This window comes from Somniosus microcephalus, chromosome 6 (genome assembly GCF_052327205.1).
Source record: "Somniosus microcephalus isolate GS21.2 chromosome 6, FLI_Smic_1.0, whole genome shotgun sequence".
Lineage (NCBI taxonomy): Eukaryota > Metazoa > Chordata > Chondrichthyes > Squaliformes > Somniosidae > Somniosus > Somniosus microcephalus.
Window position 1 is genome coordinate 51,698,271 of NC_140992.1, and position 24,716 is coordinate 51,722,986.

The window sequence follows — 24,716 nt, forward strand, 5'->3', positions numbered from 1 at the left end:
ATTAATTGCAGCTGGAGAATCTGAGACATTTATATATGGATGTCAATTCAGACTTTATTGACAGTACAATTGCAGTATTGTTATGAAGTTGTTCCTCTTTGCACCAATACTAAGATGATGTAGTGTAAATCTGCAGTCAGAACCCTGACCTGAATTCCCAGTGAAGCTGAATGCGACGTCCTAATTCTGGATTTATATGACAATTTTCCTGTCCGTGTGAAGAGAAAGTGCTTTTCACTGACACTAGTTGTGTAAATGCAGACAGAGAAACCAGACATTTAAAATTCTTTTTATTCATTCTTTGGATGCGGGCATCGCTGGCAAGGCTGGAATTTATTGCCCAGCCGTAATTGCCTTGAGAAGGTGGTAGTGGGCTGCTTCCTTAAACCACGACAATCCGTGTGGTGAAGGTGCTCCCACAATGCTGTTGGGTAGGCGTTCCAGGATTTTGACCCAGCGACAATGAACAAACCGTGATATATGTCCAAGTCAGGATGGTGTGTGACTTGGACGGGAACATGGAGTTGATGGTGTTCACATGGACCTGCTGCCCTTGTGCTTCTAGGTGGTGGAGGTTGCTGGGAGGTGCTGCAGTGCATCCTGTAGTTAGCACACATTGTAGCCATGTTATACCGGTGGTGGAGAGACTGGATGTTTAGGCTAGTGGATGAAGTGCTGATCATCCTGCTTTGTTCTGGATGGTGTCAAGCTTCTAGTATGTTGTTGCAGCTGCACCCATCCAGGCAAGTGAAGAGTATTCCATCACGCGCCTGACTTGTACCTTTGTAGGTGGTTTCGAGGCTTTGGGAAGTCGATGCTTTATCTGAGGAATTGTGAATGGCGCTGAACACAGTGTAGTCATTAGTGAACAGTCCTACTTCAGATCTTCTGATGGAGGGAAGGTCATTTCTGAAGCTGCTGAAGGTAGTTGGGCCCAGGATACTGCCCTGAGGAACTCCTGCAGCGCTGTCTTGGGGCTGAGATGATTGGCCTCCAGCAACCAGAACCACCTTTCTTTGTCAGGAATGACTTCAGCCATTGGAGAGTTCCCCCCCCCCCCCCCCCCCCCGATTCCTATTGACCAGTTTTCCTAGGTGCCACACACTGTTGAATGCTACCTTGACGTCAAGGGTAGTCATTCTCACCTCGGGCCACCTCTAGAATTCAGCTTCAGACTGCTGTAATGCAGTGTGGAGTTGAGTGGTCACAGAATCATAGAAATTTACGGCACAGAAGGAGGCCATTCGACCCATCATACTATCCAGCCTAATCCCACTTTCTAGCGCTTGGTCCGTAGTCTTTTAGGTTATGACACTTCAGGTGCATATCCACGTACTTTTTAAATGTGATGAGGATTTCTGCCTCTACCACCCTTTCAGGCAGTGAATTCTAGATCCCCACCACCCTGTGGGTGAAAAAAGTTCTCCTCAACTCCCCTCTAAACCTTCTACCAATTACTTTAAATCTATGCCCTCTCTGCTAGGGGAAATAGGTCTTTCCTATCCACTCTAGGCCCCTCATAATTTTATACACCTCAATCAAGTCTCTCCTCAGCCTCCTCTGTTCCAAAGAAAAAAATCCCCAGCCTATTCAATCTTTCCTCATAGCTAACATTCTCCAGTCCTGGCAACATCCTTGTAAATCTCCTCTGTACCCTCTCTAGTGCAATCACATCTTTCCTGTAATGTGGTGACCAGAACTGTACACAGTACTCTACCTGTGACCTAAGTGTTTTATACAGTTCTACCATAACCTCCCCGCTCTTATATTCTATGCCTCAGCTAATAAAGGAAAATATCCCGTACGCCTTCTTAATCACCTTGTCTACCTGTCCTGCTACCTTCAGGGATGCACTCCAAGGTCCCTCTGTTCCTCTACACTTCAGTATCCTACCATATATTGTGTATTCCCTTGCCTTGTTAGCCCTCCCCAAATGCATTACCTCACACTTCTCCGAATTGAATTCCATTTGCCACGTTTCTACCCACCTGACCAGTTCATTGATATCTTCCTGCAGTCTCGGCTTTCTTCCTCACCATCAACCACACGGCCAATTTTTGTATCACCTGCAAACTTCCTAATCGTGCCCCCTACATTGAAATCTAAATCATTGATGCATACCACAAAAAGCAAGGGAACTAGTACTGAGCCCTGCGGAACCTCACTGGAAACAGCTTTCCAGTCACAAAAGCACCTGTCGACCATTACCCTTTGCTTCCTGCCACTGAGCCAATTTTGGATCCAACTTGCCACTTTCCCTTGGACCCAAACTGAGCATCAGTGGGCAGATTATTGGTGAATTGCTGCTTGTTAGCACTATTAACGACTCCTTCCAGGATGTTGTGGCTGATAGGGCGGTAATTAGCCGGGTTGGAATATCTTGCTTTTTGTGGCCATCACTTACCTGGGCAATTTTCTGCATTGCAAATAAGCTTTAGTTTTGGATTTTTGGGGGTCACCTGAAGCTTCTCATTGCCTGGTTAACTATGCTTGTTAATAGTTTTATGCATACTGTACTGGTCAGTGACTGCACAAGTGATGGGAGCGAAGGTCTTTGCATGATTTTGGATTGCCATTAGAACTGGTGATCTCCAGTTTGCAGAACTGTGCAGATGTTGGTTCGTCATATCATTTATTTTAAAACGATCTGTTCCTTTTAAACTTACCAAATGTATCTTTTAGTTTCTTCCAACTTTTTTCTTCCTTAAATGGGCATAACAAAATATTTGCCAAATCGGTGGTGACGTGATGTTGAAATATAGAATTGAATTGCAAAGCATCAAGTTGCTTATGTGTGACAACATTGTCAAGAAAGTGCTGGATGGCTGTTCCTCCTGAAACCAAGACTGTTCCATTTAACATTACTTTCAGAAGCTGAGTTCAATTCCCTCCTGTTCCTAAATTGATGTATGTATTTTTGTGGTGGCATGTTTTCTCCCCTGCTCCCTTTTGTCTTTGCCAACTGATAGCATAGAGCAATAAACATGCTGCCTCTTCAACTGAGAGGGAAGAGATGCAACCTGCCATCGGGTTTATATGCCACTGTGTATCAAACCACCAAGAGCTGTGTCTGTAACTCAGGTCAACTCTTTCCTCCCCACTCCCATTTCCCCAGGTGACTTGACAAAATCAGAAACTAATGGTGATTTGTAGTACATTTCTATTAATTCTATTTTTAAAATTTACCTAACTTAGTATCATTGCAACTTAAACTGCAATGCATTATTTCCTTTTGAGGAGAAAAAATATATCCTGGGAGCAGCTCACTTATTTGAGTCAAATTAATTGTGTTTTTTCTTTCTTCATGCATTCATAATTATGGTTTGCATTTTAAAGTGTTAAACCAACAAGTGAGAAACAGCAGAAACACACACAAGTGAAACCCGGCTTCTCTTTCATGGACATCTCTGTGGCCAGGAACATCTGATTGTGGGCTTATAGTAGGTTGCATGAGTTCAGCTCAGCAGTCTGTCAGGAGGCCAGCAGAGAGACTGAGCTAGGTCAGTGTGTCAGTGGTAGCCATTTACGAAGTGAGCTACTGTACTGTGTTTCAAGGATCAATTTTATGGTGAGAGTTAGTGCAGGAGAAGCACGTTTGGTATTTTGACAGATGATGGTTGTAATTATTGTGACTCTGCCATTTGTACTGAGTGCTATTAATTTACATTTTTAATGTTACATCAGTTTATCTGTTTATAACCTGAATCTCAGCCTGACTAAGTACATTTATCTGCCTACCAAAGACTAGATTATCACATGGTGACATGTGATATACTCATCTTAGCCAGAATACGTAGAATCGGTCATCTATTCAGTTCCTGGGTCTTGCTACGTTAATCTAGATAATGGGCAGATAAAAAATATCCTGGGTTGCAGGAATATGCTTATAAGTGCAGTCATTGACACACAACCCAATTAGTATATCTAGATTACCCAAACATTTACCAGGATTTTTGTTGGCAGTTGTTTTAATATTTACGGTGCTGCATTCTCCCCCCCGCCCCCCCCCCCCCCCCCCCCCCCCCCCCCCCAAAACAAGTTTTCCTATATGGGTAAGAGTTTGTTGAAATTATTAAAATTAAACTGATCCCTGAGATTCCTGTGGAGTTGGCCCTTGTCCAATTGGGCTGACTCAAATCCTAATGTATCTCTCACCAAGTCAGTTCATGGTTTTGAAAATCCGATCCAATACATTTTTGATTTTGCAGTACAGTGGTTTGCAGTGTGGTATAGTAGGAGTCTTTCGATCAAGCTATTGTCTTGGGACCAATGTTGACTTGCGTACCTTGGTTGGAAATCACAAGGAAATAGTTTAGTTCATATTTTTGTGACGCCTTGGCATTGATGCTTGATGACCCATAGTAATACAATAGGAAAATTGAATTTTATGCTGGCAAGTGTTCACGGTTAACTTTTGTAAAGGTGCTCATCGCAAAAAGCTTTGGGAGTTATATGAAAAATTGCCACTCAAAATATTTTTCAGAAGTACCAACCTTTGTCCTGAATGTATGTTTAAATGAATGATTTTCATTTATAGCTGTCAGTGATTGGGCTAATGAGTGACTATACTGTTGATTTTAAATGCCTATTGTACTTTATTCCTTGATGCTTCTCTCATAGTTGAACATTTGCTTTGCTCTATCTGTCAGGCATGTTCAGTTGTCCTATCCTAAAAATACGGTGATTTTTAATGTTTTGCTCACTTGGGAGAAAAAACAGATTGGCTTTGTTTGTCATTTAAAATCAACAGTTATTGGCCCTATCAATATAATGGCTATAAATGAAAATCATGCTTTTAAACATACATTCAGGACAAAAGTTGGTATTTCTGCATCAGTGATATGTGGCCTCGGTAAGGGTTGTGAAACTTATTTTGGATCGAATAATGCTTGTGTTGATGAGGCAGAACAATAATTGAACAACCTCAACTAAAATGCATAAGGTCTCCAAGGTTTGTTGTACTGTGAAATGTTTGGCATGTGTAACTGACAGTGGAAAAAGTTGTGGTAAATATCCAAACAAAATCTCCAGTATGAGAACTAGTTATTAAGGAAAGCTATGTGGTGGCCCTAGACAGCTGTAATAAGGACCCTGGGGGTCTCTTGGCGTTTTTTGGACATGAAGGCATTTGTTGTTCAAATAGAAGATTATATATTTAATTTGTGATAAATCATGCTCTATCCAGTGCATGACATTCTGCTGGTTGCTGTATATGACCCTTATTTAAAAGCTCATCAATACTGCTATTTTATCCCAGCTCTGACAAATCTATTCTTTGTTTTTGCAGGATACTGTTAAGTCATCAGCCACTAGCTGATGTCACCATCTAGTACGAGTCTCGGTCATCCCATTATATGAGAGTTCTCTGTGGTTTGGTATTTGCTGTAATTAGTATTCCAGTTACAGTTGAGAGGAAAAAAAAGAAATACCATCTGTCTCATCATGGGCCAAAATAGCATCTCCGCATTTTCTAACTGTCCCTATAGCAACATAAATATTCCTAACCTACAGAGATTTTTAACTGCCTGACGTCCTCAGCTTTGTGTTAATTTAGCAATGGTACCTAGCAGAACTAGATTTTATTTAGGCTGGGGATAGGGCTCGTGTTACAGATTCTTGTATCACTGAGGTTGGATAGCCATGTAAACAGTCCTCTTTAAAGTTTGCTACTGATAATTCAGTAAAATGTGTATTAAAAAAGTTATTTCCAGTTGATGTACAAAATCTATTCACAAGTCTAATATGACAAACTTCTAACTGCATGCTAAACAGTGGAAACAGCATGGTATATACAGAGCTGAGTGATCCGACAACCAATGGATCAGGTCAATGCTCTGCAGTCCTGCCACATCCAGTCGTGAAAGATGGTGCGCAAATAAGCAACTAACTGAGAGGGCTCTATGATCATCCCTATCTTCAGTCATGGCGGAGCCCAGCACAGGAGTGCAAAAGATGAGGCTGAAGCATTAGCAACCAGCTTCAGCGAGAAGTGCTAGGTGGGTGATCCTTGTTGGTGTCCTCCTGAGGTCCCCACCGTGACCGATGCTAGTCTTCAGCCAATTTGATTCTCTCCACGTGATAGCAAAAATGGCTGAGTGCTTTGGAACAGCAAAGGCTACGGGATCAGACAACACCCCAGCTATAGTGCAGAGGACCTATCCTCCAGAACTAGTTGTGCCTCTAGACAAGCTGTTCCAGTGCTACTGTTAGAACGGATTCTTTTACCCTCAGTCTGGTTCAGCAAACACTGAGTCGAATACAACTGGATGAATTCAAACGATTTATTATCCGCGGAGTCTTACTCTGAAATGTCGGCACCGACTCCTGCAAGAGTCTGACGAACCCAACAGAGCAAGCAATTTACCATACAGTGTGTTACATTATTATACTTGCATTTGAGAAGACATTAACACATCGTACATTCTGAGCCAATCCTGAGCTGTGCACGTATACATTTAATTTGATTTCCTGGCCTGGCAGTTTGAAATAAAGAAGTCACATTTAACTGGGTTACAGTTAAGTAAATATCCTGGTAATGTGCTCATGATCACCTAAACATTATGGTAATGCGTTTGCAATCATGGTAATGCGTTTTCTGATCGCCTATTGTCTTTATAACTTCTGCACTCTGCCTTACATTGTTTCTAACAGCAAGGTGTAACATTGTGGGCGCCAGCCATATTAGCAGCCAAAGATCAGTTTAGCCTTTTTATTTTACTTCTTGCTGCCTTCGCAGTTTCTGGTTTCTATTTCCTTGACCTTGGTATTCTCATTACAACACTGGCATCTACCCGACAATGCGGAAAATTGCCCAGGCATATGTTGTCCGCAAAAAGCAGGATAAATCCAATCTTGCCAATTACCGCCCCATCAGCCTACTCTCGATCACTAGCACAGTGATGGAGGAGTCGTTAAAGGTGCTATCTAATGGAATTTATTCACCAGTAACCTGTTCACTGCTGCTTAGTTTTAGATTCCGCCAGGACCACTCTGCTCCAAACCTCATTAAGCCTTGTTCCAAAAATGGACAAAAAAGCTGAATTCAGGGGATTGCCCTTGACATCAAGGCGACATTTGACCGAGTGTGGCGCTAAGGAGCCCTAGTAAGAATGAAGTCAGTGGGGGTCGGTGGGAAAAGCTCTCCAATGCCTGGAATCATATTTTGCACAAAGTAAGATGGTTGTTGGAGACCAATCGTCTCGGCCCCAGGACATCGCTGCAGGAGTTCCTTAGGCCTAACTATCTTCAGCTGCTTCATAAATGACCTTCCCTCCATAAGGTCAGAAGTGGGACTGTTTACTGATTTTTGCATAGTATTCAGCTCCAGTTGCAATTCCTTGGGCAATGAAACTGTCGATGCCCATATGCAACAAGACCTGGACAATATCCAGGCTTGGGCTGATAAGTGGCAAGTAACAGTCGCACCACACAAGTGCCATCTCCAGCAAGAGAGTCTGACCATCTCCCCATGACATTCAATGAAATTACCATTGCTGAATACCCCACCATCAACATCCTGGGGGCTGCCATTGACCAGAAATCCAACTTGACCAGCCACATAAATGCCATGGCTACTAGAGCAGGTCAGAGGCTGGGTATTCTGTGGCAAGTGATTCACTTCGTCCTGGCTCCCAAAGGCTCTCCACCATCTCCAAGGCACAAGTCAAGAGTGGGATGCAATACTCTCCACTTGTCTGGATGGATGCAACTGCAACAACACTGAAGAAACTCCACACCATCCAGGACCGCTTGATCGGCAGCCCAGCAACCTCCTTAAACATCCACTCTTTCCCCCCTCCGGTGCACTGTGATGGCAGTGTGTATCTGCTGGATGCACTGCAGCAACTTGCCAAAGCTTCTTTGACAGCACTTCTCAAACGTGTGACCTCTACCACGGAGAACAAGGGCAGCTGCTGCATGGGAGCACCATCACCTCCAAGTCTCGCAACAACCTGACTTGAACATATATCGCCTGTTCCTTCATCGTTACTGGGTCAAAATCATGGAATTCCCTATCTAACAACACTGTGGACTCACCACCACCTTCTCGAGCAACTAGGGATGGGCAATAAATGCTGGCCTTGCTTGTGACTCCCATATCCTGAGATTAAATTTTTTTAAAAACTTGAGGTAATATCCTAGGATGTCAGAAATATAACTGAAATGAGCTTCTAAGGAAGCCAGCAAGTATACAGGGCAAAAAGCAAAATACTGCGGATGCTGGAAATCTGAAATAAAAACAGGAAATGCTGGGAGTACTCGGCAGTTCTGCCACTTCTCTTCCAGGAATGCCCACCTTGAAGTTCTGCTCTTCTCTCTGACGGGATTTCCATAACCTATCGCCATTGCTTTCCTGTGTTGGTTTGTCTTTCTCTGGAGCGATGGGCTCTTCAATTGCTGCAGCTGATTGTGTGATATACGTATATAAAGAACAGGGGGCTTTTTTAAGGAAAAGGACATGCAACCACACACTTGCCCACGCATACACACACACACGTGCGCGACTTATATTTTTCACACCTGTGTCTAGTCTCTGACTGCTTTTTGAATTTGTTTTGGCTTTATATATCTTTGTAGTTCATGACACTCTTAACAATTGTAGCAGTTTGGTGTTCTGTTAATGGAGAGGCTCTTTCATATTTCTTATAAAAGGCACAATCAGTAATCACGATACACCAAATTATATTCTGCTTAATCCATTTTTTGTTCATCTATTTAGAGTTTATCATTGTGCTGAGATCAAGGAAGGGGGGAGGGGAAAAAAAATGACTCTAGCTCTATGCATCCTGAGATTCCAGTACAGCACATTATAACGATGTATCTATTTAATGAGATTCTTTGTGTTAGGATGCATTTACTTGTTTTTAGATGTTTTATCTATTCCTCATAATCATTCAGGTTCTTTTGAAATGTTGCGGTCAAACACTCATAGATTTATTGAGTATAGAGTACTTGCAATAGTACTTAAACATATAGGCCTGGAGTTTCCACTCTTTGCGCTGTTTTTCTTGGTGCAATTCGTCCGATATCAGCGTAACCGGTGCAAAAGATTGCGGAATTTCAAGAGCAAATTGTGTTCAGCGCAACTGTAGTTTCCACAATCTTTTGCGCTAGTTTTAAAACATCGCGCTAGAAGCAGGCCCCACCCACAAAGCTGGCCATGCCCTCGGTGAATTAATCACCATTGGGAGTTTCCGCTAATTGCGCTCGTTTGCAGGCCTTTGAGGGAGCTCCAAAAATTAAGCTGGATACTAATAGGTACGTTTTGAATGATTTTTTTTCTTAATTTACTAAGGAACTGGCTACTGTAGCCCAATCTAACTCTCAAATAGTTTTTATAAGTCATTTTCAGTCATTTTCAGTCATTTAAAGTTGGGTTACTCACAGGTGGTGGTGGTGGATTGATACTGATGTAAAATGCTTTTTTTTGTGATCAATCCATTTTCAGCTGAATTAATCAAATTTTACCAAGTTACCACTCTTAAATATATCAAGGAATATTTTTAAAAATTAAAACGCTGCCTGACTGCGCTGGTTCATTGTAGATTTTGCGTTCGGCATATGCAAATGTGTTTGAGTGGAATCTCGTGGTGGGGGGAACTACTTTGCAAAACTGGTGCAATTTTGGGCACAATTTGCGGCAGAATCGCCAAAGTGGAAACTTTACCCCATAGTTCCTGCAATGATGATGATTGGGGAATTGAACGCATTACAGTGCTGAGCTAAATATTCAGGTTGATCTAAATTCTCATTACAATAAATAGTATTGAATACCTTTTCTCTTACCCTTGCTACGTGGTAATCGGCATGTCTCTGCAGTACATGATTATACCAAAAGTTTTTTAAAACTCCATATCTATAACTGTCAACAAGCTAACCTCCACAAGCTCATTTGCTGTTGAGCTAACGAGATCAGTACACCACCTTTTATTTTTGTTATCTTATTGCATATTTCATTCCTTTTACATTTAATTGCTGTTCGATCATGTGACTCTCTTGGCCGTAAGCTTGTATTTGATTCTGCATCCCTCAGCACTGGCCAGTATAGTTATCTATCTGTGTGTGAATACGAAATAATGTACTGTACTGTGAGATGCATGTTCTTGTTTTGATATCATCTATAGGATAGAACTTGCAGTCATATTTACAGAAGCTTGTCACTTGTTGGCTGATAATGGCGTGCTATTTATGGAAGATGTGAAGTTCATGTTTGAGAACATCTGTCTATGGGAGTATGGTAGCAAGTTGTGGCAGCAGGAATCAAAATTGGTAAAAAGGGAAGGGCAATGCAAAAATACAACAGTTTAATTTAATGTTCTTTCCTTTACAGAGCTGCAGTAGAAGAAGTTGAAGGGGATTTTGCTGAATTGGAGTCGAAACTTGAGAAGGTGAGTACCATCACATTTACATTTAAGTGATAATATTTCAGTTTTTATGGGTCACCTGCCACCCACTTGGTACTTTGTTTGATTTGTGGTGCAAATGTTAGTGTAGTGGTACATGATTGAGGGAATATCAATGTATTAGCAGAAAACCGATGTTTCAGTTACATGCAAATTTCCTTGCAGAGAAAGGGCACTATGCTGGTCTTACGCCATAGTTACACCAAAAAGTTACAGGAAATAGTGTGCCAGAGACCACAGCAGAAAATGTTATTTCTCTAAAATAAACATGTTAAAATGTCAACAGACGCACACAAATTCAGAAATGTGTTTTTGAAAAGAGAACTTTAAAAATTACAGTACTCCAAATGTAGCATGCCCAGAGAATTTTATAAGATGTACGTATTCTGTGATGACTTATTAAATACATTCCAGTCTTTAATTGGCTGTTAGCTGCCTCACTGACTGCATAGTTGCAGTAGTTGCTAACTCCACACAACCCTTTTCCTTTTCCATCTTTGCTAACACAGCTTTCCTTGTAGGTCAGTGGATAAGTGTGTGGCTTGGTATGAAAAAATCAAGGCTATTCCAGCTTGCTATCCATTCTGCTACTTGCCCCCCTGACTCCACATGTTCTGACCGTAGTCATGAGTCTACTATGCGGTACCTTATCAAAGGCTTTTTGAAAATCCAAATATATTGCATCTACTGCATTACCCTTATCTACCCTTTCTGTTACTTCAAAGAATTCAATAAGATTAGCCAAGCATGACTTTCCCTTTTGAAACCTGAGTTGACTACACTATTATTTTTAGCTTCTAGATGTTTTTCTATTGCATCTTTTGATTAAGGATTCCATTCTCTTTCCTATCACCAACATTAAACTAATTGTTCTACAGTTCCCGGATCATGCATGCACTTAGAAGACTAGAAGCATTTAAAATGTGAACAAAATATTCTGCATCAGCAGGCTGCAGCACATAACAAACAATCACGTACTCAACTTGGAACAAAAAAAACCTTCCGAGACCAATGGCTAGAGAATCATCGGCACAATTAATGTGTGACTTGATGGTAAAAATAGAAGGCAAGACCGCAACAGGAAGAGAGATTTGCATGGCTCAACATCAAGGACTTGTTCAAGCTCAAAGGCCTCAGATTGCACAACTAGAAACATAGAAACATAGAAGAAAGATAGGAGCAGGAGTAGGCCACTCGGCCCTTCGAGCCTGCTCCGCCATTCAACGAGATCATGGTCGATCATCCAAACCCTAGCACCCGGTCCCTACACAGACAGCCATCCCACCCAACTAGTTTGGGATCAAGAGGTGTTTGCCTTTTAAGGCTGTCATTGCTGGATTGGGGATGGCACCTGACAAGAGCAGAAATATGAACTGTGGTTAAGGTGGTGATGAAGCTTTTTGATTTCTGTTGGTGATGGCCCTTAGTTCTTGTGGTGGCATAGATAGATTCTCCTTTTTGTGAAATACATTGATTGGGTGGTGCCCCTTGTGTTGATTGCAGTGTGTTAGTTTTTCGTACTGTGAAATAACGGTACAAGGGACAGTGGAACTAAAGATTAATACTACAGTGAAAATATGGCTTACTGAAATGCATGTCTAGTATTTATACTTGCTGCTAGTGCTGTCAATTAATCTGTAAATGGTAGAAAAGTGGCTTTAAAGTGCCATTATTCCTGTTGGAAACAAAGGTTACTTCATTTAGTGAAGAATGCTTCTTTATGATGCAGGACTACTGGACAAATCAGCAGCACACCTCCTGTTTGCTACATTGGAGATTTTAAAATATGTTTGCTGAGCTTATCTGTAATGCTTTGGCTTCACCTGATGACCGATTGGAGTGTATTCCAGGAATGATGAAGTGCCCCTCACCAATAACTGCTAAGGAGGAGGGGAAAGACATTTGATGGCTTTAAAACAGTTACCTGCCAACCATTCCAAATTTTCAAAATTAGAATTTGATGTGTAGAGATTGAAACTGACTCCTGCACCTCGGAGTGTGGGGTAGGTGTTTGGTAGTGCATATGCTTTATATGTATGAGATCCTGGGTACTATCCCTAGCATCTCCAAAACAAAATTGAGACACTAGGACTGTTTCCACTGGAGTAGAGAAGCTAAAGAGATTTGAAGTTTTTGAAATTATGAAGGGCTTTGATAGTGAATTGAGAGAGACCCATTTCTTCTGGATGGATAGTCAGTGATGAAGGGACATTCATCAAAATTGCCACTGAGAGAAGAGCGGTCAGGAGAAATTTGTTCACACAGCAGGTTGTTGGAACATCTAATGCTTTACCATAGGGAGCGGTTGAGATGGAGAGGGAAAATTGGATGAATATTTGATGAAAAGGAAGATGTAGCTCTATGGGGAGAGTGGGTCAGTGGGATTGGTTTTGGATTGTGTTAGCAAAGAGACAGTATAGACATGATTGGCTGAATGGCTCCCTTCGGTTCTGTGGTTCTGTATCCTTAATTATCCAGTGAGTGGGAAAAATTAATCTGGCCATAGACAGGGATACCAGCGTTTCATAAGCTCCAGAAGTTGCAAATCCGTACACATATACATGCAGCACTATATTGATAGCTTCACAGCTCCAGAATACTGCCAACATTCCTAACCTTTCTGGGGGAAAAAAAAATTTGGCTGCTCACCATTTTCTTCTTCTTGCTTCAGTTCCCCCTCCCCCTGCTTTCAATGTTTCAGTAAATAGTTCATGAAACTTTGAGTGTTTATCACTGTGAGATTGATTCTGGAAGACGTTCCTGGCATCCAGTTTTGCCACTAGCTTGAGGAACAATTTAACTTAACCGTTTCAAATGGACAGAAACGAGTATAGGAACAGGTGTAGGCCACTCGGTTCCCCGAGCCTGTTCTGCCATTCATTTAGGTCATGGCTGATCTGTATCTTAACTCCATCTACCCACCTTGGTTCCGTGTCCTTTAATACACTTGCCTAACAAAAATCTATCAATCTCAGTTTTGACATTTTCAATTGACTTAGCCTAACCTCAGCAGCATTTTGGGGGAAGAGAGTTCCAGATTTCCTTTGTGTGAAGTGTTTCCTGACATCATCCCTGAGTGGCCTAGCTCTAATTTTAAGGTTGTGCCCCTTTGTTCTGGACACTCCCACCAGAGGAAATAGTTTCTCTCTCTCTACCCTATCCACTACAGGAAACTCTTTGGTATCCGGCACTGACGGGACCGGGATGGTGCCGGTTGATTTAAAATTCCGGATGACAGAGTGAGTTATCTACCGAGGCTATTTTTAACAAACAAAAATTAACAAAATCAAGAGTGTGCAGTATACAATAATTGGGTACTTGCCTACAGAATGTTGTGTTAAATGGATGGTGGAAGATGCTTGATTAAGTACAGCACTGCCACTACCGGCAGCGCGGGAGAGTCAGACTCCTGTTATTGAGGTGTTCGGACTTCCGACAACACCCAGAAGCCGAGTAGTGGCAGTTTGGAGAACTACCCCCACTGACTAACTTGGCCACCGCGGGAGACTCGGACTCCGCAACATTTCCGGTTATTGAGGTGTTGTTTTCGGAGTATGAATTTTGCCGGTTAATAGAGAATTCCGGATATTTAGGTGCCGTTTAAACGAGAGTTTCCTGTACTTTAATCACCTCAATTAGATCATCCCTTAATCTTCTATACTCAATACAAGCCTACTCTATGCAACCTGTCCTCCTAATTTAACACTTTTAGCCCAGGCATTCTCGTAATCACTAAATGGTATACTAACAATAAAAACACCAGTCCTGAAGCAAGCTGAGTAATTCAAGGAACTAGAGTATGTACCTGAAATGGTAATCTGCTGTTTCTCTTTACAGATGTTGATAGATCTGCTGTTTAGTTACAACATTTTTTGCTTTTAATTGAGTTTGATGTAATTGGGTTCAGTAACCTAGACAGTGAGTCCTATTGTGATGACAACATAATTTGGATTTCTGATAAGTTTTTTGTGCCATTACTTATTGCTCAATATAAGCAATTGATTTTGAATATCTTTTCCACTATTGCAGATTTTAATTGAGTCACACATTTTTTATCATGGGGAGTATGTGAACACTGCACTTTATTCCTGTTTTAGGTTGTGAAGCTATGCATTGGAATGATAGATGCTGGAAAGAACTTCTGTAATGCCAACAAACAGTTTGTAAATGGAATTCGTGAGCTTGCCCAACAGTCCACCAAGGATGAAGTAATTGAAGTAAGAGCCTTGCTGTGAATAAATGACTATTTTCATAATAGCTGAGTTCCTTTTGGAAAATGGTCACAGACTGATGGTGTTTCTGTACCTAATTCAATTATAGTTGAGAAGTGCTGTACTGTAGGAAGTAATGGCACAATAACCGTACACAGAACAAATGTGACTAGAGTACACCATTCTATGTGGACTTTTCAATATCTAGAAACATACTGCTCTCTCTGCCAAATAGTTTTGGGCACATTAGCATTAATGGATCGCAAGTTTAATAGTTTGACTTGCCGTATACATTTAGTAATTTCCCTGGATTATTGTCAGAGTTTGAATCGCCCGCAATAAAAATTCAGTGATGAGAGTATGACTTGTATTGGATTTTGTTTGAACTGAAAGCCTAACTTTATTTTTGTACTGAATTGCAGTTTTCCATTTGAGATGAACGGAGATCATACCAAATTTACTGATTAAAAATTTGGCATTGATGTGAATATGGGCTTTGACACAATGGACTGCTGTTCTGCATGGGGTCTCCTCCATTGCCAAGCTCAGTTGGATTGCCTTTGCTTGGTTTCCCTTTTCACTTATCAGTGTAGCCAGTGCATTTCTTGAGATGGCTTCTCTTCCCATCTCTACACCGTCATCTCCGATGATCCATCCTTTGCTCTCTCCTATTCCTCATTTACATGCTGCCCCTTGACCGTATCTGCAGACAGTTCTACCTCTGCATCACCTCTTTCACCCCTTCCGTGTCTCTGTGCTGTCAGATTGCTTGTCCTGGACAAGGTGAAATTTTCTTCTGCAAAACATTGGTAAGATTAAGCCATCATCTTTGGTCCCCACTACAATCTCTGTACCCTTGCCACTCACTCTATCCCCCTACCCGGCTAATGTCAGAGGAATGAACTAGACTGTCCTTGACATCCAACTTGACCCTAAGCCTTTGTCCCCTCCAGACTTGACCTATTCCAATGATCTCCTGGTCAACTTCCTATCTTCCACTCTGTAAAATTTAGCTCACCCAAAACTCTGCTGCCCATATCCTATCTTGCACCAAGCCCCACTTGCCCATCACCCCCGATCTAAATTGGCTCCTGACCACCCGACATTACATTTTAAATTATTTTATTGTCTTGTGCCTTCTGCTGCCGAGACTTCGATTCTAAAATTCCCTCCATTAAACCCTTCTGCCTCTCCTTAAAACTCACACCTTTGACCAACCTTTTGATCACCCATCGTAATATTTCCTCCTTTGGCTCTGCATCCATTTTTCCCCCCTTATTCTTTTGTGGCTACTTTGGGATGTTTTTCAAAGTTAAAGGCACTACATAAATACAAGTAGGTACAGAATGTTGAATTACTTGTTTAAAGACTGTTCAAGATTGACACCCTTACTTGGTTTTATGTTTACTTCCATTTAGAGCAGTCTGATGAGGTTTTCAGAGAGCCTTCAGGAGATGGTTAATTTTCACACGGTAAGTCATAAATTCTGGCATTAATATCATGCAAATGTATCCCAATTGATGCACATTTTGTGTAAACTACAATTAATCAGTTTGACATTTTTAGTATTTCCTTAAAACTCTACATTGACTTTATTAGAAACCAGCAGTGTAATGTTTCATTCATATGGGGCAAGGGCAGGGGCAATACTGGTCGACATGAATTGCCCAAGGGCACATTGCTAAACCATGTCACCTCATAGTTGCCAAAGCCTTGATGTACGAGACCCAACACTAATACGCTAGAGATTAATCTGCTTATCCTGTAGTGTTTTCAATACCCAGTCAGATGACAATGACATCACTGGAACACCACCCCTGGTTAAAGATTTCTGACTGGAACCTAGTCTTGTGTTTGTTTTCTGCACCAAGGCTTGACTGGTGTGCAATCTGCTGTCATTTGCCAATGCTTTTCTGTAATTAACCTTTAGGCAGTGTGCATGAGCTGCCTATGTGACCTGTCTCGTGTCCTTGACTTTTGTGAGGAAGCAGCTGGCCTTCACTAGTCGTCTCCCTACTTGTCTTGGCATAGATTAGCAATTTATTATGAGGGAAATGGCATAAACACCTCACACTTTAAGATACCATCCCCCCATAACAGCCAAACCTTGCACATTTTAATTTTATTTTTCCCTTGAGGGAGTTGGGATAGCACAGTGGCTGGGATTTTCACATTGGCCGTAACTGGAAGCAGTTCTATTGTTGATGACGTTTGTAGCTTATGACTGGGTGGTTGTTGTAAATTGCGCCTTTGTGGTTTTGTCTCCTCCTCTTCTGCTTAACTGTGTTCCCCTTTCTGTGATTGTTTCACCATTGTTGTGAGAATAGTGGAATTTGGTCTATTATCCTGGCTGAGAAAAGACAGTTTCCTGAATTAGTATATCTGCAGTATGACTTCACCTGTGTATTGTAGGAAGTATTGTTTTAAAAGGGATAAGTGGATGCCATGTTGCAAAAGTCTGCCTGGTATATACTGGAATATTTTCATTCTCTTGCCTTTGAGTGAAGAATTAAATTTTCAGCTGACGGATGGTAACAGACAGTGACAGTTTATCGCCCAATTGTGTGAAAACCCTATCCAATAAATTTGCACTGCTAGAGATGTATCTTGTAAAATATGTTTGCGTTCCACTTTTATTTTATTTTTATTTTGTTTTTAATGGTTGATTTGTGTTTTAATTAGTAAGGTATAATACTACAAATGTTAAACCTACAAAAGTGTAAATTATTGTGAAGCGTGTTTTAACACATTTCAAGGTTTGTTGGTAATGTGCGGCTTAGATAAGGCTCTATGATATTGCTTGCACAATAACTGAATACGATTTGATTTTTCACACCATTGATATAACAATGGTCAGAATCAAGCACATTGTATTAAACACACATTGTTTATGCCATATAAAATACAGTAATAGCATTCCTACCTGTAACATAATTTTAACTTACATTTTGAGCTTTGCAATTCAGGTTGGATATTGTAGCAGAGTATTTTTTCTATATCTTGGTCAGCCTATTGTTTGACTTGCATGGAAATCTGTAACTGTGCTACGCACCAAGGTACTGAGAAACTATGGTGTGGAGATGCCGGTGGACTGGGGTGGACAAATGTAAGAAGTCACACAACACCAGGTTATAGTCCAACAGTTTTATTTGAAATCACAAGCTTTCGGAGCGCTGCTCCTTCATCAGGTGAAGTGAAGAGATGTATAAAGACACAGCTTATATAGTCAGAGAATAATGCTAGATGATTACAGGTAATCTTTCTAACTGCCATTTATCACACCTCGGCAGAGAGATAATCACAGCAATCAAAGGTGTGAATGGTGTCCAAACAGGTTAGTCAGGAAAACATTACATCAAAGAACAATGAGGTGGGGTCACAAGGGGTCAAATGTATGAAAAACAAACAATTTTTTTTTTGCTGGAAATCACAGCAGGCCCGGCCGCATCTGTGTAGAGAGAACAAGCCAACGACGACTCGAGTCTGGGTGACCCTACGTCAGGTGGGGTTACATGTAGCGTGACATGAACCCAAGATCCCGGTTGAGGCCGTCCTCATGAGTGCGGAACTTGGCTATCAGTTTCTGCTCTACGATTTTGCGTTGTCGTGTGTCTCGAAGGCCGCCTTGGAGAATGCTTACCCGAAGATCGGAGGCTGAATGTCCTTGACTGCTGAAGTGTTCCCCGACTGGGAGGGAACTCAGTAGAGCAGAAACCGATAACCAAGTTCCGCACTCATGAGGACGGCCTCAACCGGGATCTTGGGTTCATGTCACGCTACATGTAACCCCACCTGACGTAGGGTCACCCAGACTCGAGTCGTCGTTGGCTTGTTCTCTCTACACAGATGCAGCCGGACCTGCTGTGATTTCCAGCAAAAAAAAATTTGTTTTTTGTTTTTCATACAGACCCCAGCATCTGCAACATTTGACCCCTTGTGACCCCACCTCATTGTTCTTTGATGTAATGTTTTCCTGACTAACCTGTTTGGACACCATTCACACCTTTGATTGCTGTGATTATCTCTCTGCCGAGGTGTGATAAATGGCTGTTAGAAAGATTACCTATAATGATCTAGCATTATTCTCTGACTATATAAGCTGTGTCTTTATGCATCTCTTCACTTCACCTGACGAAGGAGCAGCGCTCCGAAAGCTTGTGATTTCAAATAAAACTGTTGGACTATAACCTGGTGTTGTGACTTCTTACATCTGAGAAACTAAACTGCAGTTTGCCTAATGCAGAGTGTGGCACATCTCCTAAGAAACGCATGCCACCTGGTTCTGAACTTCTATTACTAGACATGTCACCTTGGAGCTAATTTAGCCCCAAAGAAACCCTGTATTGGGAGCCCTACACGAGTGGCTTGTCAACAACACTATAAAATGTGAGTGTGCATTGCCAGCATCCTTTGATCACAACATGGACACCCACCATACACTATTGAATGGTGGTTTCATGAATTGGAGATATGAAGCTTCAGCAGCAATTGCTTGGCTCTTTGCAACCCAATAATTGGTTGACATGAAACATGGAGGCATGTTTTCGTATTCAGCTTCCAGGTAGCGCCTTACAACAAGTCATTCCAAATTTGAGTTTACTTGTTAACTGTTTGGCTCATATCTGCCTTCAGCATAGACCAAAACAGGGCACCTGGTGGTGCCTTGCTATTTAATGTTCCAGACATCCCAAGTTGAGTGCACCTGCTGGGTTTACTCATCACAAATCACTTAATCCATGCCCTTGTCTGAGCACTTTGTCAGAAAGGATTGCCCTCCGTGAGGCTGGCTTCCCTTGCAGGATGCCCAGCGATTGTGCAAGCAATATCACAGAGCCTTATCTAAGCCGCACATTACCAACAAACCTTGAAATGTGTTAAAACACGCTTAACAATAATTTACACTTTTGTAGGTTTAACATTTGTAGTATTTTGCAAATATATTTGCTAAACATACCTTACTAATTAAAACGCAAATCAACCATTAAAAACAAAATAAAAATAAAAGCGGAACGCAAACATTTTATTATACAAGATACAGGAAACTTTCGTTTAACCGGAGGTTAAATGACCGGAAAGCTCTATCTACTGGCAAAATTCAGGAGCCGTTTCCTATAAGTTTTTTTACTTCTCGTTGCTTTTTTTTTCCAGTCAGGCTCTGCAAGGTCTAGCTGAAGCTGTTGCTTAGCTACAGAGACGCTTTTAAGCTGCAGCCGACTGTTTTGAAGCTGTTGCTAAGCAACAAGGTTTGTTGAATCACACGGAGCTCAAAAGCTCCGTATGTTTTAACATTAGCGCTGGTTTCTACGGCAGTTTTGATGGTACGGCACCAGCTCGGTCCCGTTAGTGCCGGATACCAGAAAGTTTCCTGTACATCTCTAGCAGTGCAAATTTATTGGATAGGATTTTCACACAATTGGGCGATAAACTATCACTGTAGACTGGAACACTCCCTCCCTGCACTGCCTTTTCTCTTCGCCGCACATTCATCTCGCTGCTCAGTCTTGGATCTTGCTCATGGTTAGATGATACCCTTTTGTTGCATGGCTGGGAGTTCTGAACCACAAGAGAATTTTTGTATTGAAAATAGTACTTACATAATACAGTAAAATGTTAGAACCGCCTAATTTTGTTATTTTTCAGTTGATTGAATACTTGCCATTCTGGGTCTCCACTTGCATTGGGGTGCTAATCAGCTAGTTACAAGTGTATCAGAATGGCTTTAACTCCTAATTTGGCATCCATGATCAGTGGCAGCAGGAGCAGCTACCATCACTATATTGATGTATACTCAGCCTATTGTGATCTGTTGGGTCCACATCACTGTAGTCGTGCACTGTAGAACACCAATCTGAAATGGATATGCTTCACTCAACGTGAAAATAAATTCTGTACTTTTTTTATTTGTTTATGGGATGGGGGCGTCGCTGGCAAGGCCAGCATTTATTGCCCATCCCTAATTTCCCTTGAGAAGGTGGTGGTGAGCCGCCTTCTTGAACCGCTGCAGTCTGTGGTGAAGGTACTCCCACAGTGCTGTTAGGTAGGGAGTTCCAGGAATTTGACCCAGTGACTATGAAGGATCAACGATATACTTCTAAGTCAGGATGGCGTGTGACTTGGAGGGGAACTTGGAGGTGGTGCTGTTCCCATGCGCCTGCTGCCCTTGTCCTTCTAGGTGGAAGAGGTCACGGGTTTGGGAGGTGCTGTCGAAGAAGCCTTGGCGAGTTGCTGCAGTGCATCTTGTAGATGGTACACACTGCAGCCACGGTACGCCGGTGGCAGAGGGAGTGATTGTTTAAGGTGGTGGATGGGGTGCCAATCAAGCAGGCTGTTTTGTCCTGGATGGTGTCGAGCTTCTTGAGTGTTGTTGGAGCTACACTCATCCAGGCAAGTGGAGAGTATTCCATCACACTCCTTACTTCTAAACCGCACTACTCTGGTCACCCACCTGAGTGCAGTAACCAACAGATCCCAATAGGCTGAGTATACATCAATATAGTGATTGCAGCTGCTCCTGCTGGCATCTGATCACCGGATGAGTGCAGAAAGGTGACCTATCAATGTTATGTTCACGATAAATGTGTGATATTCTTTCCAAGCATAATGGAAATGTTATTATATCATGTCTAGGTGAGAGCCATTCATTACAACATCATGCTGAACTATTTTGTTTTGTTACCATGGAAGCCTGTTTTTATTCCATGACTCATCAGGGAAATTGTGTATAATGAGAGTAGAGGCATGGTCAGATAAGTAGCTTACTTTGTCATTTTATTATAGTAAGAAATAATGTATGAGAAACAATACAAACATAATGTAAAAGGAATTTAAAAATAACACTACTTCCTGCATTCCTGCTGGCCAGATCACTAAAAGGTATTAACAGTTTACAGTCTGATTGCTGTGTTGTGACCTCGCCACAACAAATTATTTTACTAGCAAGCCAAGCAGACATTTCATTTCAATATTGTTTTATAAACCACACTACTGCAGGCAGTATTTTTGTCACTTATAAAATTCACATCCATCCGTCATATTAGATTTTCAGCAAATCAGATTCCAGAGACCACTGTCCTCAATCTGTCTGACCAAGCTATTTGTAAAGCCAGAATTGCATTGCAAAAGACTTTTCTGTTTTGTCACACTGCATTAAAGCAAAATGCCCTGAGCTACGGCTGTCAAACACTACCCACTCAGAGAGGAAAACTTTTAATTGCAATGTTCCTTTAAATGTGATTTTTAGTTGAACGGATTATCCTATGTGGATAGGAATAAAAACGGAGGGATTGCCTGCAGAAAACAAAACTGCATTTTTAGCATGCTGATTTAGATATTTGGATCTCAAGTCTTGAACTCTTTTTTAAACGCTCAAGTGCATGCCATTCCTGTATTTCTTATTTTTCCACTTCCCAATATTATTGAGCCCATTGTATCTTGTAGAGAAATTATGATTTTGTTATGTTCTATACACAGTATTGAAAACCCTCTTGCGTTGAATAGAAGCTGCTTGGTACTAATTCTTCTCCCACCGTGCCCCCCCCCCCCCCCCCCCTCGGCCCCTAACCATGTAATATTTTTTATTAGCCCAGCCCAGTTATTAAATTAGGCATTTTCCCTTTTTAGGTATGTTTTTCTGCATCATAATTTATAAAAGCAGTATCAAAAATATTCTAAGAAACTGCGAGTTGCACCAAGCTACATTTATCCATAAGTAAAGTGACTCTTTGTTTTTCCGTTTCTGTAAACTTTCAAATATTTAAATCAGTGAATGCTTCCGCCAGGTAAGGGGAGTTCAAATCTAGACCATTGTGTTCAAAATATAAATGGTGCTCGTGTTAAGATTTCTGTGTTTAATGATCCCTACTTCCCAAAATGTTATTGTTATACATTGTTGATGGCTCTGATTTTGCGGTCAGCGGTGAACAAACAGTGCTAGCTGTTCATTACACTTAGACTTGCCCACAAACTTTCTATAGGCTTTTGCACTGGCAGTTGCGATAATTAGAAATAGAGGGAAAGAAAGATGGGATTAAGAGATAAAAGACAAAGAAAAAGTAACAAAATAATTATAGCAAACTCTTGTTTAAACGGCACCAAATCAACTGGAATTCTTTAATAACCGGCAAAATAGATAACCGGTAATCTTACCGAATCCATCCATTTTTCGTTTTTCTGAGTTTCCCGCGGTGGCCGAGTTAATCACTGATTGATTTTTATTTTTTTTTGTTAAAAATGGCCTACCCCTCTGTTATCCGGAATTTTTTTATCAACCGGCACCATCCCGGTGCTGGATACAAAAGAGTTTACTGTATTTAAATGTTTAATTTTTTTAAATCTCCAATAATAATTAAAATCTGAAGGAATGAGACTCCACACTTGTAAAATGTTAATTTTCAGTGCTCGAGAGATTGTTTGGCAGTAATTAAGACTTCTCACACTGTTAAACATTCACTTATGCTTGAATGGACATTTCTGGCTAGTTTAGTTGGTATCTATCACCTAAGTACAGCAACTTCACGCCCTTCCATGAATTTCAATGCCGAGTCTCTTGGCGAAATAGTGGTATAGTGACACTTCTGGAGGAGTCGGGCAGCTCTGACGGCAACTTCCTGGCTTCCGTGTTTAACTGTGCATGAGCAGTTGCTGGAAGTTGCTGTCCGATTTACTCTTTCATAACGGTGAGTGCTGATAGCCTCACTGTTATTTTTACTGCAAAATCTGGGCCCTTGTCCTGCTGCAATTGGTCTACTGTAGAGATATTGTGCTCAATGATTTAAAAGGACAGATTATGTTTTTAAGTTGATTGCAGCAGAGCTGATCAGTATGTATCTGATTTAGTTCCACACTGAATGTGATTTTTTGCTTTTTTTATGCAGGACTGAAAGCTTGAGCATTTGGGAGACACAGACTTGTATGAAATATGAGAGAAAATTGCTAGCTCGGTGATTAATGCCACTATCCGGCATTTTAGTTTCAGGATTTTTTTGGGGGGAACTTGTCAGTTCTAGTTCTTCAATTTTATCTCTATTAAGGAAGTTTGGACTCAATTAATTTCCACACGCAAGTGTTCAGTATTTGACACAGAATCCAAGTTGTATTTTTTTTTTTTAAAAACAGACAGAAAATAGTCTTTGGCTTCAAATTTCTTAAGAGCTATTACTGCATTCCTTATAACCTAATGGAAATTGTGGTTTCTCAAACAGAAATAACGTCATTGTTTTCATCCAGACAGTGTGTTTTTGAAAGTATAGGAATGCAAAATTAAGAGACGGGAGAGCACGAATACATAATGGCCCAGAATTTGCTGAAAAATGTGTGAACCACGCACGCCATTATTAATGTGCAAATTAGCCAGCAACCTGTCGCGAGGAAGAGATACCCTGTGAATTGCGAATCTCCGCATGTTGCTGGCCGATTTGCGCTGTTCTGCCGTAGCTTCGTGAAAATGGCATTTTGCCCTTGACCTCCCCATGATTTTCATGAAAGTTGCTGTATTTGCACATTAACTGACCATTAAACTCAGCTCAGAAAGTTACTTAGTCTAGTAATTAATAGCGTAACCTTTTAATGACGTGATAATTATTGACTGCCAATCAACCTCTCTTGCCCAGAAAGTGAACAATTAAAAGTGTGGAGTCTCATTCCTTCAGGTAGTGAATTGTTGGAAATTTTAAGAAATGTCAAATTTAAAGATTTTAATTTTTTTCTTTTCCTTTCTGTCTCTTGTCTCTCTCAATCCAATCTTTCTTTCCCTCTTATTTATCTTTCTGTACCTGATTTGACATTGAATTCACCCTCCTTCTCAGCCCTTCCTCTGTTTATTTCTCGATCCTTACATATCATTCATTAAGGAGATACTATTTGTCCCATTGTTCATCAGGTTCCTAGTTGCCCTCGCCGTGCTGTTAGCAGCTCACATTACCAGCAACTTTGTGGGCAAAAACCTTTTAAGCTGAAGGGTGTAGGAACAAAGTCTAACTAACAGGGCATGCCGTGATATGCCCTGTTCCAGCAATTTCTGGGCCAATAAACAGCTAGATAAACATCAGCATTGTATGTTTAGCAGCACATTACAAGTCATTGATTTTAATAATTCATATCAGTA

The 24,716-nt window shown here is 41.2% G+C and overlaps 1 protein-coding gene across 5 annotated transcripts in view; it reads left to right on the forward strand.

Annotated features, from left to right (window-relative positions):
• Positions 1–24,716, forward strand: part of LOC147115720 (arf-GAP with coiled-coil, ANK repeat and PH domain-containing protein 2-like) — a 146,158-nt gene that overhangs the window by 28,643 nt on the left and 92,799 nt on the right. For all 5 annotated transcript variants that reach the window (XM_085990211.1, XM_085990214.1, XM_085990213.1 and 2 more), the window contains exons 2-4: positions 10,331–10,388; positions 14,501–14,620; positions 16,033–16,086. In XM_085990211.1, coding sequence (XP_085846337.1) covers positions 10,331–10,388; positions 14,501–14,620; positions 16,033–16,086 — 232 coding nt within the window. The remainder of the gene's footprint in view (positions 1–10,330; positions 10,389–14,500; positions 14,621–16,032; positions 16,087–24,716) is intronic.